The 17,802-nt window shown below is 47.6% G+C and overlaps 1 protein-coding gene across 11 annotated transcripts in view; it reads right to left on the minus strand.

Moving 5' to 3' along the window:
• Window positions 1-17,802, minus strand: part of SRGAP2 (SLIT-ROBO Rho GTPase activating protein 2) — a 101,484-nt gene that overhangs the window by 62,246 nt on the left and 21,436 nt on the right. For 5 of the 11 annotated variants that reach the window (XR_011805099.1, XR_011805100.1, XR_011805101.1 and 2 more), the window contains exons 1-2: window positions 15,658-15,875; window positions 5,454-5,646 (exon numbers count right to left, since the gene is read on the minus strand). Coding sequence is in view for 6 of the 11 variants with exons in the window: in XM_072028507.1 (XP_071884608.1) it covers window positions 5,454-5,646; window positions 15,658-15,736 (272 nt within the window). In the remaining 5 variants the exon portion in view is untranslated. Of the gene's footprint in view, window positions 1-5,453; window positions 5,647-15,657; window positions 15,876-17,802 lie in introns of those variants that run through there. The other 6 variants (XR_011805097.1, XM_072028505.1, XM_072028504.1 and 3 more) reach the window with 2 other exon arrangements.

Raw genomic sequence — 17,802 nt, forward strand, 5'->3', positions numbered from 1 at the left:
ACAACACAGAGCAGAAGTTATACAACTGTTTACAACAGACCATTTTCTACCATAACCACAAGCAGATGGCAGAGAAGCAAATTGTGATTTTCATTAACCATTTCAATTCTCGGAGGAGCTGGCAAATATATCCTGTTCCAGTTTCACATCGCCACAGAGAAGGAATGAAAAAGGGGAGAAAAAAATGCGGCAGTGAGGGCTGGGTGTAACTGAGAGCAAGCTCCATTTCCACAGATTCTGCAGAAAGCCTGCAGTCAGTATTCTCGCTGACGTAGTGAATTCAGGGAGATACCCCGAGACTTCAGGGGCTGGCTCTGAACTTTCCCCAAACGCTGCGGATTTCACATGCAGAGCAACTGTTCGACTCCAAGCTCCCCTCCAAGAGGAGGAGAAGGAAGATGCCAAGCTCCAGGTTTATTTCAAGCACTATTTATACTAGCTTAAAGATCGTGCAATGATAGCGAATCTCGAGAGTTTATTTAGGTTAGCCTAAATTACACCAGATCACAGCAATTGGGGGTGTTTGGGAACAGGAAGAGGAAGTTGTGCGCAGATTTTTAAGGAACCACAAAGTATGAAGCGCTGTGGTTTCTCGAGTGTTATCTTGATCGAGTCCTGTGCAGCTTCCACTTCAAAGGTTTCAGTTGATCTCCAAAGATCAGAAGGGAAGATTGAGTCCAAGTATCTGAAACTTCTTAATTAAATTACTCATTCAGACAAGGAACTCGGAGACGAGCAGAGATTTATCTGCTCTAAGGCCGGCAGGACAGAGTGACAAAAGCCAGGGACGTGTAATTGTGTACTGCAAGGTAAACCCCATTCAGGGCTAGAGCACAAAATCTGTCTTAAGAAGCAGCCTCCTCCTCTTCCCATACGAGATAGAGAAGAAAAAACCCACGCCCACAGACCGGGACTGGGAATGCTGCGTTTCCACGAGGAGTGCAGGGATGAGTCACAGGCAACTGAAGAAATTACAAATAGAGAGAAATGCAGAAATTCACATGGCCCCGGCACATCATCTGCGTGAAAAGGAAACTTCTCCAGCTGTTCTTCCTTCCAGCCGAGGCTTTTTCAGCAAGTTTCATGGGGTCGCTGGGTGTTAGCATGCTCCAGCAGTGAACAAACAGCAGCCTGCAGGGTTTTACAGCCAGATGAGGCACCAGAAGTCCTCAAGCAGGGTGTAAGACATCGGTACGCTGTCCTTCTCCTGACATTTCCATCGCAGCACAACTGACAAGTGCCTCTCAGCAGCAGCACGACTCCAAAAAAGCTGCTCGTAACCCAGGGCCACCAACAACCTCTGCTCCAGAGTGAAACTTTAAACACTGCCATGGAGAGAAAGACGGAGATGTCACCTCCTCAGAAAGCTGCCGGGCTTCACAGCCCCTGCTCCGCTCCTTGCTGTGCCAAACAGCACCACGGTCCTGCCCAGGGCTCGCTGCAGTTTGTGCTGGCGATGCAGCCCGTTCAGCAAGGTCACTGAATGAATAATTCTTCACGCTCAGAAAAATCTTCCAAATGATGTTATTCGAAAGACACAGAGTAAATGTTCCAGACCTCATTCCATCAAGAGGAATCACAGGCCAAAATAGCCTATGAGGGCATTTCTCTATTACAACCCTAATCATACTGCAAATGAAGTCCGCCTGATCCAAGTGCTTTTGCTGAGAGCTCCCTCACAGCCTGCATCATCTCTCCTTTAAAGAAACCATTTCGCTTTTGGAGAACTAACGTTGAACTTCTCTGCAAAGTGCTGATGTGAACCGATGTTTGATTTCCCCTTAAAGCTGTCCTGACACTGCTCAGTGTTAACCGTACATTTGGGGAATCTGAAGCATGGCCATACACGCTGCTCCCTGCCCTTCTCTTCCCAAAGATTCCAGATATGAACATCTGTTGTTTACAAGGGCTCAGCCTGAAGGTTGCCAGACCTATTCTGCATCTTTTACTTCAAGGCAAAGGCTGCCAGAAGCCATCTGAGTTTCACGCTGGGATATCCTGGACACTCTGCTCTCCAGCTGACAATTGCTACTCTGATTTAAAACATGGCCTTAAAATAGCATCTTCTTCCCCCACCCTCTTTACATTTCACCCTCGGAAGGGCTCACCGAGGATTTGCTGGGGTTGTTATACTAACTGACACTTCAGAGAAGTGCCTTTAGAACAAAATGACCCGAACTAAGAGCCTGGAGGGGCAGGTGGCAGGGGCTCGCTGCTGGCAGGGACCCCCAGGTCCAGCAGGGAGATGCTCTCTGCCGACACGGATGCTCTCATTTAACTGCTCTGGAAGAGGCCTTCAGTTCATCAGATAGCTAAGGGGTGATGACTATGCCAAACTCTTGATTGACAAGCTCCTGTAACAATAGGAATTATAAGAATCGGGCTGTGATATGCATTTTTCTCCTTTTGCATCTTGCGTGAGGATATTTTCCGAGAGGTACTGAAGAAGCCTTACCAAATAAATGTTTTATTCTCTTTAAGTTTGTTCTAATTGAAATACCATTTTTAAGAAGGAATAGGCAAAGGGAGGTCTAACAACCATGGTAGAGCAGTTAAAAGCAAGTCAAACCTGGGATATATCCAACTGTCATCAGCTCCTGTGTCACCTTGGCTAAACCAATCTGTTCCCCCTCTTTGAGGATATAAAATGAGAAAAACATACACCTACCTCTGTAAATCACGTTAAGATGCTTCAGTGAGGCTACCTTCAAACTGTGCAACGTGCAAGCACCCTGTAAGCCCACCGCTGGCTGCACGCAGCTTGATTTTGAGACCCAACCACCCAGATTTCTACGCTGGCGTGGAAAACAGCCACCTGAGCAGCTTGCCCTGTGATGTGGCCACATGTAAGAAAAGTAAAACCCGTGTCATTAATTCGTTACACCTCGCACTGCTCCTTCCTTTACACGTGTGCTTTTTCCCATGCGTGCTGCAGGAAGCCACACGATCCCATGCGCAGGGTCGGGCTGAAGCCTCTCGCCCCTGACAGCGCTCCCTTAAACGAGCGCGCTCGGAGCAGCTCGGCAATTACATAATAGCTGTCGAGTATGAAAGCACAGGCAAATTACAGGGTTACTGCCTGACAAGTTTCCTCCTTGACAGTGTGTTATGAGATCTAAAAACTGCAAGTGACATGGTAAGCAGGCCCTGAATGATACGGTACTTTCCGACATAATTATCACGTTACCCAAGGAACATGCTATTACCGGGTATTTATAGGGTCGCAGCCATGCAATTACAGAGTAGCCACCAGCCTGTGCACATCTCAGTCATATAATACCAGATCCTTAGGTGGAGAGATCTGATGGCTGGCTTTGATCACATTGTCTTTTAGGGGGTTCCAGATTAGATTACAGCTTTGGCATCTACAGAACAGATATCGGGCAAGTTACTCCTCACTGTTCAGACAGGGCAGTGCTTGGGATGGGTCCTTATCACTGGCACTGCTTCCTTACTGATGTATTTTGACATATTTCTGAACGTTGAAGCTCTCTGAAGGAAGCGACCAAGCGAGCAGTAGATGGAGCTGCCCCGGGCACCTTTACAACTGCTCCACTGCTGCGACAAACTCTGCCCGCAGACCTGTCGGCCGTACAAAGCTGGGTTTTCTTCCCCTCCTTCCAGCTCTTAACCAAATGAACATATTGGAGAACTGGGACTCGAACCTTGCAGGGTAACGTATTCCCCAAGCAAGCCGCTTTCCTGCTAGGAGCCATCTGCTGCTAACGCAAGCAAAATCAGAAGAGCGAGCCCTGCCAGTCCCATGCGAAGCAAAGCGGAACGATGCTCAGGAACAGGTTCCAGAACTTGACCAGGACAGCAGGGACATCTGATTCAGAAAAACAGGTGAAAGCTTTACGTGACGATAATGAAATCACCTGTCCAATTCAGGCTGCACCCAATAGCTAGAATAGATGAGGACAAACGGATCAAAAAACAGGGCCAGGGTTCAGCGAGGAAACTGCATTAGAAAAAAAAAAAATTGTCTTTTAAATCTGCGCTACCACTGCCAGCGTATTTCATTACCATGAAGCATGACACCATGCAGCATTCTGCGCCACTATGGTAACAGCTTCCACATTAAAAATTCAGTCTCAATCTCGAAATAGGAAGCGAACTTCATACGCCTTTCCCAACACTAAAAACTGAACACAAACGCGTTTCTGCTGGATGTTTCGTATCGTGTAATAGAAATGAAATCACCACAGCAAAATAAACTGAAAAGGATAACGTGGTGGAAAATCACAGTTCAAGACATTGTTTATTTAGTGCCATCCTAAAAGTTTGTGCAGAGCACGCCCAGATTATAGTTACAAGACAAGTTTTGCTGTAACAGAAGAGGCAAATACCTCAGACGATCACTCTGTGGGTACGCAGAATAACTCTGCTCTGCTTCTCAGACAGCTCCACTTCGGAGTCATGCTTTCCAGGCAACTTAGCACAATGTGCATTTGAAATGAGAACTGAAGTAAACGGCATCCAGGCTGTACAGCAAGGAAACTAAAATGGTGCCTTCTTGATGGTTTTCTCAAAAAGGGGTTTAGCTAAAAGGGCTGAAAAAGCTGAACATCAAAGGCACGTCCCCACCGGGACACTGTGCTCCGGAGGCCGATGAGATGGATCCTGGCAGAGGACAGACCCATCCTCCTGGAGCCGAGCTGATTCACACCACGGGGCTGCTCGCGCCATTCCCCAGCTGCTACCCAACGAGGGAGCCCAGCGAGCCCCAAAGCTGGTGGCACCCCACAGCCCTAAACCCCATTCAGCAGGACAGGCACGAGTCTGTACTAGAAGAGGAGAGCTGATTCCATGGAACCACATCCGATGGGCGTTACTCACCCCAGCCCAAATAGCTGCGTGGGGAACGACCGAAGCAATACTGCCAGACCTACCTGTACGTAATGTTTCCAGCAGGTGAGACAACTGACTGCCAAGAAAGGTGCCTTCAGATTGTGATCGAGTCCCATCCAGGCATCCTCCTCCCACCTCCCCAAATGGCACAGCTTTATTTAAAAGCATTATTGTCTTTAATTTGCTACTAATTTAAAGTGACATTCTTTTAAATCCTACACTAAGTATGTGCAGGATATTAAAAACAGAGTGATGCTATGGCAAATCGCAACACATAACAGATCAGAAACAATTGAAAATGAGAATAAAGACGCTGACTCTGAAGGAAATCCTGGTTTTGTCCATCAAATCTGGTGTACAACTTTGCCCACCTTCCCAAGAAAATTACTCCTTTTAGATTGTACCAATTTCTACCATTCTGTTCCCCATGGACAACAAATGACCTACTAGGAATTACCGTATGTGAAATGGGTTGTGTGTTTATAATGAACTTGGGAAACACTTTTGCTGTATCAGTTCTCTTTTTGCATTTCTCCATCAGCAACCACATATGCAAGAAAAAAGAAAAAAAAAAGGACAAAAACAGAAGGCAAATACTCTACTTGAATTGCTGGTCTTTGGTGCTCCTAGTTTTAGCCAGGAATCTCTCAGCCAACTTCTCCAAATTCCTCGAGTAATCCATCTCAATCTCTGCCTTCTTGCGGAAGAAATCCTGCAAGTCCTGCAGTAACTGGACCCGGAGCTCACACTGTTGGTCAAGGCATTTCAGCTGCTCTACCAATTGGGCACGGATCTCTGTAACAAACAAAAGCACTACAGATTAAACAAAATCCCATTAGAGAAAACACCATACAAACTCCAGTAAAATACGGTTAAAAATATGCTCCCTCTTTAGTAATACATCGGCAAAGCTCTGTTACGATTAACTACATCCACAGACAGAAAATGATTGCAATTGCAGCTTGGATGCACCGGTCACAGGAAAGCCATCCAGCAACCTGCACTGCGGTGCGCCCGTCCTCGAGCAGAGCTTTCCTGCAGGGGAGTGCATCGGTTACAAGTGTCAAGTGCATTTTTGGCGTTAAGAAGAAGCGGTCACTGCCTAAAAATGTACTGAATCTCAGTCTGGAAAAAGGACCGAATGCTGCAATCCCCCACGTCAGCCCAGAAAAGCACTTCAGGGAATTTCGATCAAATTCCTTTGCAGACTCCTCTTGATGCAGAAACAAGATGCTGTGCGTACTGGGGCACTCCCCGAAGGCACCACTTTGGGATTATTCAGTTAGTTACCGAGTCTCCAGCTGCGCAGCTCTCATCATAAGCCAGGCCATGGAAACAGACAGACACCCCTTTGGAGAGCCAACGTGACAGCACGTCCCACTGGGGAATTACCGCCGGGAAGGCTGGCTTGCTGTTAAAAGATCTCCGAGTAACACGTTTATGGCTAAAGGACACACACGGCAGGAACAGATCCAAGTGTTAATACCATTATGCATCATTGTTACTGCAGACTGCTTTTGTATTTGCACAGGATTTTATCAACTGTTTTGAAAACATTTTGCAACCACGGAGGTTTCTCACGTTGGCCGTTTAGGACAGGCTGTTAGTTCCCTTATCTCACTGGTTTGGGACTGAGGGACAGCAGTGAAATGATTTCCTCACGGTCAAACAGGCCAACAAAACAGCCGAAATGCATCAGTCCCTTACTCTGAAAACATGGAAATGTTCAGTGTTGCAGCTAGGAGAGGTTATTTAATAGGCAATAAGCTCAACAGGAAAATAATAAGGTGTGCACTTTCATCTGAAGATCTTTGAGCTGCTAGAGACGCCCACTATTGCTAGAGAGCCACTGCTGCGCTGCCCAGGGCGTCTCCCAGCTGTGCTGCTCCAAGCAGAGTTCGGTCAGCAGGGAAGAAACCGGAGCTCGTGGCACTCGGGTGCACGGCTCTGTCCATGGCCGCGCATCCCAACTGCACGCCCGGCTTTGACCACCACCACAACTGCAGATGGGGAAGTATCATTTCCCAAACGCAACTTTTTAATCAGCGACTCCGTTGCTAATCCCCGAAACACGTAATGACAGAGGCAGCCTGGCGTCCTCGGCACGCCTGTCCCTGTGCCCAACAAAACCACAGTGACCTCTGAGCACTTCTCCCTTTGCCTTGGTTCGTGCTCACATCTGCGGGACCAAACAGCTTCAGGGGGTCGAGGATCTCTAACGAAGGCAGCGTGCATCTTATTTTAGGGACTCAAAAACCCCAACCACGTGTATACAATGATGGCTCCTACCAGCTGCCCAGCAAAAACAACCTACAGACGTGGGTTTCTCAAGCCTGAAGATGACCTCCATGAGCACTCCAACCTGTGCAGACCACTTCTGCTTCCGCGCCCTACCTGCACGGAGCAAACAGAGGTGGCAAAGCCTTGACAACAAATCCGAGCAGTCGAAACCGCCACGGGTGGGCAGAGCTCGCCAACCTCAATTCCTTTCTTGGGAGAGAATTTTAGAGAACAGGAAACTTCTGTCCCTTCACCAGGAAACACAACTACGGGTGAACACACAAGCCCGAGCTGCTGCATACTTCTTTAATGAAAACCACTTCGGCACATTCATTTCTCCCGGGGAAGGGAAGCGTCAGTGCCACTTCCCCCTCCTGCGCAGACGGCTGCAACCTGGGGACAGGGGCTTGCTCCTGGAGCCAGGGGGGATCCTCGGCCCCACGGGGCTTGATCCTGGTGGTGGGTGATGAACCTGCTTGGGAGCGTGGGGGGCACAGGCTGCAGCACCTGGCTCCCAGCAGGTTTGTCACCCAGTTCTGGCTAGCAGAAGTAATTCGGGACTAACAGGGGCTGGGAGGGGCACAGAACAAAGGCTTATGTGCATTAGATTTGCTAGCACTTACTTAAAAAGCTTGCTGCTTGGTGCTGAACATAACGCTGTGTACATACAGACACACGACCACAGCCGTGCCACCCTTCTGGCTGCTGCTGGCCCCCAGCCACCCCCAGGGGACCAAAGCCCGACCACCAGGGAGATCCATCCCCAGCTCAAACAGAACGACCAACCCTCTTCAGCCCCTTCTGCCCCCTCCCAGCAGCCAGCTACCAGCAGAAAAAGCACAGCTTCCCAGACACCAGTAGCTCTCACAGCCCGACAGGTCAGCAGAGCACACACACTGCAGTATTAAAACCAAGTCCTTGGCTCTCAGGGCGCAATATTTCACGCACAGCTCTGCTGCTAAAGAACTAGTAACCTTTTCCTTTAGGAAAAAGTGTGATATCAGCACTTTCTCATCATAAATAAACTCACTGTTGGGTGTTTTTTTTTGAGGGAAGCAGCAGCAGCTGATTGGGCTCCCCGGGGAACAATGCGCGATTCAGCTCCGGCGCATCGCAGCCCCTGGTGCCGCGCGGGGAAGGGCAACCTTGCTCATCTTTCACACACACACACCACGCAGGACCTCGCCGCAAAATAAAATCAAGAATGCAGGAATTTCCTGAGGCTTACTGGGCTTTCGGGAGCACACAGTGCCTGCTTGTTTTCCCGCTGCTTACACAAGCAGAAGATGTTTTTTTCAGACCCGCTCCGGGAACGCAGCGAGGCGCAGAGCGGGGCCGGGCGCTGCAAGCCACGCGTCGCCCCTTGCACTGCATGTCTGCAGTCACAAAAACCACTCCAATTTTGAATTCACTGCTCCTCCATCTTTTAATTTACCTGGGCTATGAGGTTAACAGCCGCTTGAAACCACCGAAAAGCCTTCCACCTTCGCTGAAGCTCGAAGGCCTTGGGAAAGCTCGATCCCACCCGCAGCCACCATTCGAGCTGAGGCTGCGCGGCTGCTGCCAGCTCTGTGGGACAGGGGGTGAACAAGCACGTTCAATTCAAGGCCAAGAAGCCTGCAGAAGAACTGGGGTTAAACATCAGGTATTATGCTCGCAGTAAGCCTTGCCCTGTATCGCAGAGTCCCTGCTATCCCATTTCAAGCCCACGTGCCTGACAAGCACATAATTAAGACGTCCCTAGCAGCAGCAGCAAAGTTTTCCATCCACTTAAAACAAACGCATTTATTCACTTCCAGCATCAGGTCATAAAGTCACCTGGGTCACGGAAGGACAGCGCATTGTATAATCCGAGACAATTGCGTATTTTATTTTTGTAATCCTTTCTGCAATTAGCTTTCCAGCATTCCCCGTAGCATTCAGCAGGCATGGCCAGTTAGTAACGAATTTTTTGGTAGGAAATATCTCCTACCTTCTGTATTTTAGAAACGTTTGCCATTCTCAATATTTATAATCTATTTCACTTTTATTTTTCCTCATTTTAACCACCACAGCCTAGGAAGTATTGATAGGCACAAGTGATACTGCATTATCATTAAGGTAATTGTCCCCGAATTAAATTAGAAGAACTATTTCTTAAATGGTTCCTCTAATACCTACATGCGAAGGTCATCACCTCTAGTTTCCATCACAGACACTACACCTCCTTGGGACTTTTACAATGCTAAGACTACAGCCAACAATAGAGCTAAAAAACTGAACTTGATACCAAATAAAGTGCAGACTTCACTGCTGTTGTGCCGTATACACGGGGAAACATTAGCTTCCAGCAGCTCCTTTGCTCCTTAAGAATGATGAAAACAGCTGCAGAGTCTGCAGAAGGTAAAATTACTTCTTTCCCTCTTATAAGCATGTTACGGATGTCGAGGGAGAACAGGGGAACCAAGACCAAGGTCTCAATGGTGAATCGGAGCCCCCACCATGCTGGGTACCAGGAGATGGCACGAGGAGCCTGAGCTCCTCACATCCCCGCACATCCCCGCGGCAGCTTTCTCAGGACGTCCCCACCCCGCTCCCAAACACCCCAGTTTAGGAAGGTGACGGCCTTGGGAAAGGAGTGGGATGAGAGCGAAGCAGACCAAGCCACCCCCAGCTCCCGCCCAGCTTCAAAGCGATGCTCTCGCCCACACAGCTCCCAGCCTCGGCGTGGTGGTGCCCTGGGACGGCCCTGGAGGACCCGTCCTCCTCCTGGCTTCGTGCAAACCGAGGCCAGGCAGGAGGCAGATCAACATCACGGCACAGAACCAGGCCACGAACAGGACGGTGGAAGGCTGCAGACCGTGGCTCCGCACAGAAGCAGCACTTACACAGAACTGAAAGTCACCGAGCATCAAACCCCCAACTTGGATCTGATCTCGGGCTATTCAGCAGCATGTGAAAGACAAAGCAGTCCAGAATGAACAAAGCCTCCACTTCGTAGAGAAGATGAGCAGTGATTTTAGCCCTGCTGCCTCGTCTGCTGAAAGCCCTGTCTCCTGAAATCAGAGGCTTAGGCTAAGAGCACAGCTCAGTTTGAAATCAGACCTCCACTTTCAAAAATTAAAAACCAACCAACTCTACGCCTTTGAATACAAGTTATAACCATCTAAATATACAAATAAGGTTCAGAAAATGCTTTAGAGTACATATTTTGAAATATTCCCAGAACACTCCTCATTGCTAAGGGTTCTTCACATCTCCCCAACACCATACACAAGAAAAGTCCCAGTCCAAAACTGAACAACTTCACAGCTTTATGAAAATGGTCTCAATTACTTTTTTTAATTTGATTATACGTAGTGCTGTGACAAACGACGGCCTGAGCTATGCTGGCTATGGCTGGGAGGCTCGGAGATTTAGAAAAGCCTTTATACTGGAACAGGGAGAATGTCACGGGAAGAACTGCTTTGCTAGCAGAAAGCTGTTGATCATCACAGACTTAAAAGTCTCCCCGGTAATCTAAGAACTCAGCTTTGAAGTGAAAATGATAAGAGGAGGAAATACAGCCTTTTGTTTAAGACCAGAGCCGGGAGGGAGATTTGGGCTCAGGTTCATAATCCTGTCAAAAACTGCATGTGCTGGAACAAGGTAAATTTTCCTTTAAAAATGTGATACTCGCTACCCATTGGAGAAATATTAACATTGGGTAATTCACGTTATAACTGTAGAGGGAATCTTGTCAAATAGATATAAACATAATTACAGGCATTAGTCATTGAAATTCTCTCTAATATAGCTTGTGGTAAAATCGCTCTGAGGGGTAAGATGAGCGCTTGAAGCTTCGCGTGTGTGAAGGAAAAGAAGAGGGTACAAGGCATGCCAAAAAGCAAGAAGTAAGGCTGGTTTCTAGCCCCAGTGAACTACCGAGGACACTCATCTGTTCTCTGCATACCGACATCCTACCATTTGCATCGCTAATTGCTTGGGTCTGCTCGATTTTCCAGGCACGACAAAAGAGTCACTGAAGGGAGGGAGGGAGGGAGGCAGCTGGGGCTTGCGGCGCTCAGTCTGGTTGTGAAACACCTCAACCACAAGGGTGGCCGGGGAATTTCGGAGTTTTGAACACCCGTCAACCAGAAGCCCACTGAACGCAGCAAAGCCATGGATCTGTTTTCCACACCTGTACAAAAGAACCACTCAGCTGCAATGCACAGGCTGCAAGCTGACGCGAGGCTTCAGATCGACGAAGCTTTAAATCCAATTCCCCAAAATTAAGCAATTGAACATGTTGACCAAGTTACCAAGACATTTAATCCACGAAGAATTCAAATTAAATATTTAGGTTTTTTGTCTACCAGAACGATCACGAAACCCTCTCTTGCTGTTATCAAAACACAGTGCACGCTGTTGACTTTCCAGGGAGGATGTTTAAAAACAGGATCCAGATTAAATTACCCAGGGCAGGGATTTGCTGCCCTGATTTCAACTGCAGAGCGTGGATATCTCCTCCCGCGGGCAAGCACGACCAAAGTCCTTCCTGTGCCTAACCCCTGCTGTGCACAAAAACCCTGGTGAGCGTAACGTGGCCGAGTACATCAGGTCTGTAACATTTTTAGGTCCCACAACCATTTATTCCAAACAGATAACAATTAATATTTTTCAAATGAGTACAAAACAAAAGCGCGGACTGCAAGGAGCAGGAGCATTTCCACAACTTGTGTCTGCAGGAAGTTTCCCAGCTATTTTAGGATCCTCTGCACTCAGTTAAAGGTCTCCCCCTGATGACATCAAGCCAAAAGAAGCTTCGGACAAACCTCTGCTTATACTTTCTGAATGCTGGATAAAATATTAGAAATGAGTGGTAAAACTACTCTTTATTGCTAACTTTCAGCTGGGATTTATAAAATTAAAAAAATAAGGGTGATTTTGACACGTAGACCATAAGCAGAAGCAAAGCACCACTCGCACGCACACCAGTTCACGTCCTTGGTACTGAGAAAATAATTCCTGCTGACCAACTCCTCGTAGCCTCCAGCACCGAGCAGCCCGAGCCCTCGTGCTCCAGGAACAGAAATTGCTTTGGGCCCATGAAGCAGCTTGAAATAACATGTTCTTCAAACAACTTTTTAATAGTTATTTGAACAGCTTCCTCCCCTGCTCGGTGCTGAATCCAACACTGCATAGACGGCCAAAGATTTGGTGAACGTTTTTAAAGCACACACAAAAACCCCTTATATGAAATACTCCCTCCTTTTCTGGCCCAAGCACACCAGTCTCGCTGAACCACGGTGCTCTCAGATAGTTTTCATCTGATTCTCCTACTGCCCGCTCAAACCTTTCTCCCAGAATTTATTTATCATAGAAAGAAGAGATTCTTTCCTGAAAGGCTGGTGTGTGAACTACACAAAGAGGCAGCTAACAGTGCAAGGAGCCTGGGTGTGTGCTCCCCAAAACAGCAAGTCAGCACAAGGGAACAAAGGCAGCGAGGAATAAAACAAAGTGCATGCCGAAAAACATTTCCAACCCAAGATACTCCCCATGTCTCACAAAACCAAGGCTGGCCACTGCTGAAAGCCAGCGCCTGGACCCGTTCTGCCCGGGGAGAGGGCAGTGGTGGGGATTTCCACAGGGCGTTGCACGAGGCGCTGACGCAGAGGAAGCGATGCTGAGCTGCTCCCGGCTCCCGAAACCCTGTCCCCGCCTTCAGCCCTCCCTGCCACCGGCCTGAACCACTGCAGGAATCGCCCTCGATCGCGGCCGGGCCATAAATCATCCCACTGTCTGATGCTGGAGGGAGCTGGGGCTCGAGCAAATGTTTTTTAAAGTGACAGAGGTTTTTATCAACAGCTCGCCCAGATCTATCAGAGCCACAATTCAATTCTGCTTTGCTCAGTTGTCGGCAGGAACCAGAGTAATTGCATCAGAGACTTCGGGTCTTCACCAAGGTGGCTTAGGGGCAGAGGGCTCCCAGGGGCACGGCCTCCCTGCTGGAGCACGGGGCTGCACGTGGCAGCTGCCTTCCTTTCATCTGCTCAGTAAAGCACCCCACTCCTTCAAGATGCGTTTCCAATAAGCACGGGCAGGGTAGAGCAACACTGGAAATAATTAAAGTTGGCTGATGGTCTCAAAGCCCAAAGACAGCCTGACTTATTTGAAAATCTCACAGTCCAGAAGCCGTCACGGGAGCATTCTGCATCAACCCAGGTTGTACAAAATGCAATAGGATGCCACTTCGCCACCCCCGGGGTGATCTGAGAATCTTCTAACACCTACACCGCTAACATCAGTGCCAAGAGACAAGTTCTCCCACTCCTGCCCTGTTCCCAATAAGAATAATGCCTAAAAGCTGTGCATCTTCCCATGGCATGGGAGGGGGGGAACTTTGTCTACAATCCCATGTTTGACAGCATTGGCAAGTGCTGAGTCCGGCATCGAAAGCAGATTTCACGCTTTGACAGGTTTACTTCAGCAAGCCGTATTCTGCACCTTGTAGCCATTTAAACCAGGCGTGCTTTCTGTGCACACATCATGGTGCATGGCCTAGGTCTTATCAGTTCCCAGAAACTTCGTTTCAGTGCCTACTGACATAATCACTGCAGGGGGGAAACAAAACCAGACACACTATATATATACACACAGCGTATTTTCAAGAAAGCTGCGAGTCTGGGGAAGGCTCAGGATCTACAACCACCCTGGGCTTCCCCATGGAAGCATCAGAGTGCGAGAACTCATCAGGCCGACCAGAAAGTGTGGGAAATTCACAGGAATCCACTTCAGAAACTCCATTAATTCATGTGTGAGCGCTGAGCCGGCTGGGCGTGGGGAGGGAGGGAGAGGAGCCAGGTACTCGGCTCTTGTTTCAAAACAGAGAGCCCATTTGAATGAAGAATGTTGTGCTGCAGTGTTGCAGGCGGCACAAAGGAAGTTACATTCCTGCGTAAAGGGAGAGGCTGGCACTCGCTTTACACAGAAAGGTTTATTTATGCTAGAATGGAAATCCAGCCGGCGATCAGCAGAACAGGTCCCGCAGAGGCCGCGGCTGAGCTGCTGCCCGGATGGGTGCAAGGGCTGCGGGACTCGGGTCTGGTTCTTCTCTCGGTCCTGTCCTGCATTTGCAGCCTGCTGTTGGAAACCTGTGCCTTCTTGAAGAAACTGGGGGAAAAAACACCAGCTGAAACTGCCCAACTCTATCTTAAAATCTCTCCATAAAGCAGGAGATTTAGAATTCCTATAGGATTCCATCCTTCATGTATGGTGCCACTGCCTCTTCTTATTGTCAAAGCAGGACAACTAATTTCCATGCCAAACACTCCTGCTCTAACAAATAACTAAGCTTCCACCTCATTTTGTCCGTTTATAAAGCTACTGAGTCCAAAAATATTTGGGTGTCACTGAAGTGCTCCAGCACAAGACCTTCATAGGTCTTCATTCAAACCAACCATTAAGATTTCATCTACCAGTGGTGATTACAACAAGTGAAACAACTGCTCATTTTGCTTTCCAGAAGTGTTTTTTCTTTTTTTTTTTTTTTAAAAGTGTTTCAGCTACATTATGCCAAACATTGCAAGGCTTTTATTTTAATGGTGGAACAGTACTAAACTGAATTGAATTATTCATCAGAAATGTGTAATGTGATCATTATTTCTGGCATTTGCCATATATTCTTACCGCCTCAGTTCACTTCAGGAATCCCAAATTAAACTCACTATTTCTCTATACAGCTTTAGACTACTGTGCTCACATGCACAGACATGAACACGTACAGATGAGAAAGGGCCATACAGACACACACAGCCTCATGAAATCCTCTGCAGCACTAAGCATTTCTTTGGAACAGACCAAATTTCCCAGACCCAATCCCCACCTTTATCTTTGGTCCTTGTGCAAAACACTTTGATCATTTTACATGCTGATCTTCCACTTCTCTGCCTTTCAAGAGTACTCCAAAGGTTAGGTAACATTTTGAAGTGCTAAACTCAGAGGCAAGAAACCAAACGTGAAAAATTATTACTTCTTCCCAATTTGTAAGACCAGGTATTTACATTTTTACACACAGATATTTCATGCAAAGTAAAGTGCATTTTTCATATCAATAAAATTGCTAAGAACAAAAGCGGCAATTAATGAGTTACACGTTTTAATCTCTTCGATGAAAGGAAAATCCTTCAGTGAATTGTGTCATATATTTAGACATACAAACAGAATGATTAATGCTGCTGTCTAATTTAATTTCACCTCAGGATTTCTTCTCCTCCCTCTCCTCTTTGGTAACTAACACATTAACATGCATAAATGATCAAGAAATAAATGAAGAGGAACAGAAAGGGACGTGTAAACACTCCTCAAGCACGGCACAGTAAGCTCCATTTCCAAATCCCTTCCAGAAGACTGCCAACATCCACGGTCATCTCCGGCAGCGAGGGGCAAGAGAAGGCAGGGCTCTGTTCCGTAACCGCATCAGCATTTTTCATCCTTCCGTAGCATTTAAGTTGACGTTTTGAGGACCCATCACCGTTTCACCCAGAACAGAAGAGGCTCCAGACCCACCTGAGCGCCCGTGGCCGAGCGGCGCGGTGACGGAGCCAGCCGCGGGCCAGCAGCCCGGGAACCCACGCCGACGAACCATCCAGGACGGCCTCGGGAGGCCTCGGTGTGGCAGGGAGGCCGGTGGCCGGCCGGAGAAGCCAGTGCCACCAGCCAAATCCCTGCCAGAGGCCCGGGCTGGCCCTTGCCACCTCCCCTGTCGGTCCCGGCGCAGACGCTGTCGCGCGCGCCTTGCTTTTGAGATCTATTAATTAGCCCTAAGCATTCCGGGAGAGGTGAATAATGAGCATCCTTGCAGATGGCTCACAGATGACTTCAACAGGATGAAAAAGGCCCAAGTCATCTGCCCGAGGCAGCAGTGGACACTAATGACAGTGCGTTTCCATTCCAGTCGCCTCTTGTTTTCCTGGGTGCAGTAACTACCACCTGCCATTACACCAAACCCATTACATAAAATCAAAGTAATGCATCTTTAAACTGGCACCAATGTTTATGATAAATCAATCTTAACCGGTTACATAAGAAATCAAATTGGAGCATTGTTTTTAATTCATCTGTAGCACAGCTAAAATAATAGAAGATAAGCCTTATTTAAAACCACAGAAAAAAAAGTTTACATAAAAATTTTGCTCCAGCCTCTTGATTTCTTGCTCGTTCCTTGCTCATAGTCATAAGAAGTTTATGCCAGGAATGCTCAATGAAAGCAATGGCAGCACAAGCAGGCTTTTTCAATGTCACCCACCACAGGAAAGATGGACATAATTCCATTAGCGTTATAAATATTCAGCAGTGTACATGAAGGCCTGCCATCTTTAAATGAACTTACATTTTACTCCATAGCACCTCTTGCAAAGATGGGAAATGAATATCTGACAGAGCCCTCAAAGCACAAATTAGGTAAATCCTTGTTTTTCTATCAGTTCTTCGGCAGCTGTAGCAACACCCATTCATCAGTGCAGCTTAGAACAGGGCAGGAACAAGGATGTGCTCATTTTTTGTTTGCCTTTGTCAGAAAACTGGCATCAAAACTCTTTTTGTTAATAAATTATTCAGAGTTCAATAAAAGCAAACCGTGTCACATCTACTTTGTGGAACATTAATAAGGTTCTATCTATGTTATTTGTACACTTGCAAATTTGTGCAATAAAATTAAAACCTTCATCTGAAAAGTTGTTTCTTCTCAGCTGCCTCCTGCTCCCCTTGGCAAAAGGCACTTGTTTCCCAGAAAAAGCACTTCCAAAGATACACAAATGCAACCCAGCAGACAAATTGCAGCTATTCATTAAAATGATCACAGAAATGCAGGAGTGGAAAGAAAAAAAAAACAACCACACAAAAGAGGAAAAACACACTTTTTTTGTACATCTTTGAAGTAAATTATAGCCAGAGTATAAGATGTGAAGTAAGGTCTGATTCCTAGCACTGACTGGATTACAGAATCAGCCTATTTCATGCAAGCAAGCATCCCATGCAGCAGGCACCAAGTACGTGCTCACTGAAGTGGAATATTGTCCAGTGTCACTTCCTGCCACTCCTGAGAAGTCAAAAGGATCCTTTTCATCAAACAGACGGAAGGGGGGGCAAAGGGAAGGAAATAATCTTGCTCTTATACTGCGTTTGAAAGACAGGACAGCAGACTGCAGAGAAAACGCGTTTGTTTGAAACATCTGAATAAGGCTGCACACGAGTTAAAGCTCTGCAGGATTTGATGTCCCCAGAAAAATTCAGCCCCAGACTATCCAAAAAATTTTGACAATTAATCTCACTATGAGAAGAAACACACGAGGACCTGAAGCCCTATAGGGCCCACCAGCATTTTTATGCAGCAGCCAGCCCCAAGCTGACCACAACCGTGTCCCAAAGGGGGGCATGAAGCCCAGGGGTGCAGAAATAGACACCTCTCCTTGCCTGCCTGGAGCGGTGTGGGCACTGCTGCAGCTTCCCCAGCCTGCCTGCGACCCCACACCTGAGGTTTTAACTCTTTGAACTGTGTCAGGGGGGTTTTAGCACCTGCCACAGATACCCAAGCGGACGAAAGGCCTTCGGCGCCTGGTGAAACGTGGTCGGCCTCCCTGCAAGGCTGGGGGCAGCTCAGCGGGGCTGTCACCAACACCATCTCCTCCCGGGGTTTCACTGGAAGAGAGGAAA

This window comes from Anas platyrhynchos, chromosome 27 (genome assembly GCF_047663525.1).
Source record: "Anas platyrhynchos isolate ZD024472 breed Pekin duck chromosome 27, IASCAAS_PekinDuck_T2T, whole genome shotgun sequence".
NCBI classification, from domain to species: Eukaryota; Metazoa; Chordata; class Aves; order Anseriformes; family Anatidae; genus Anas; species Anas platyrhynchos.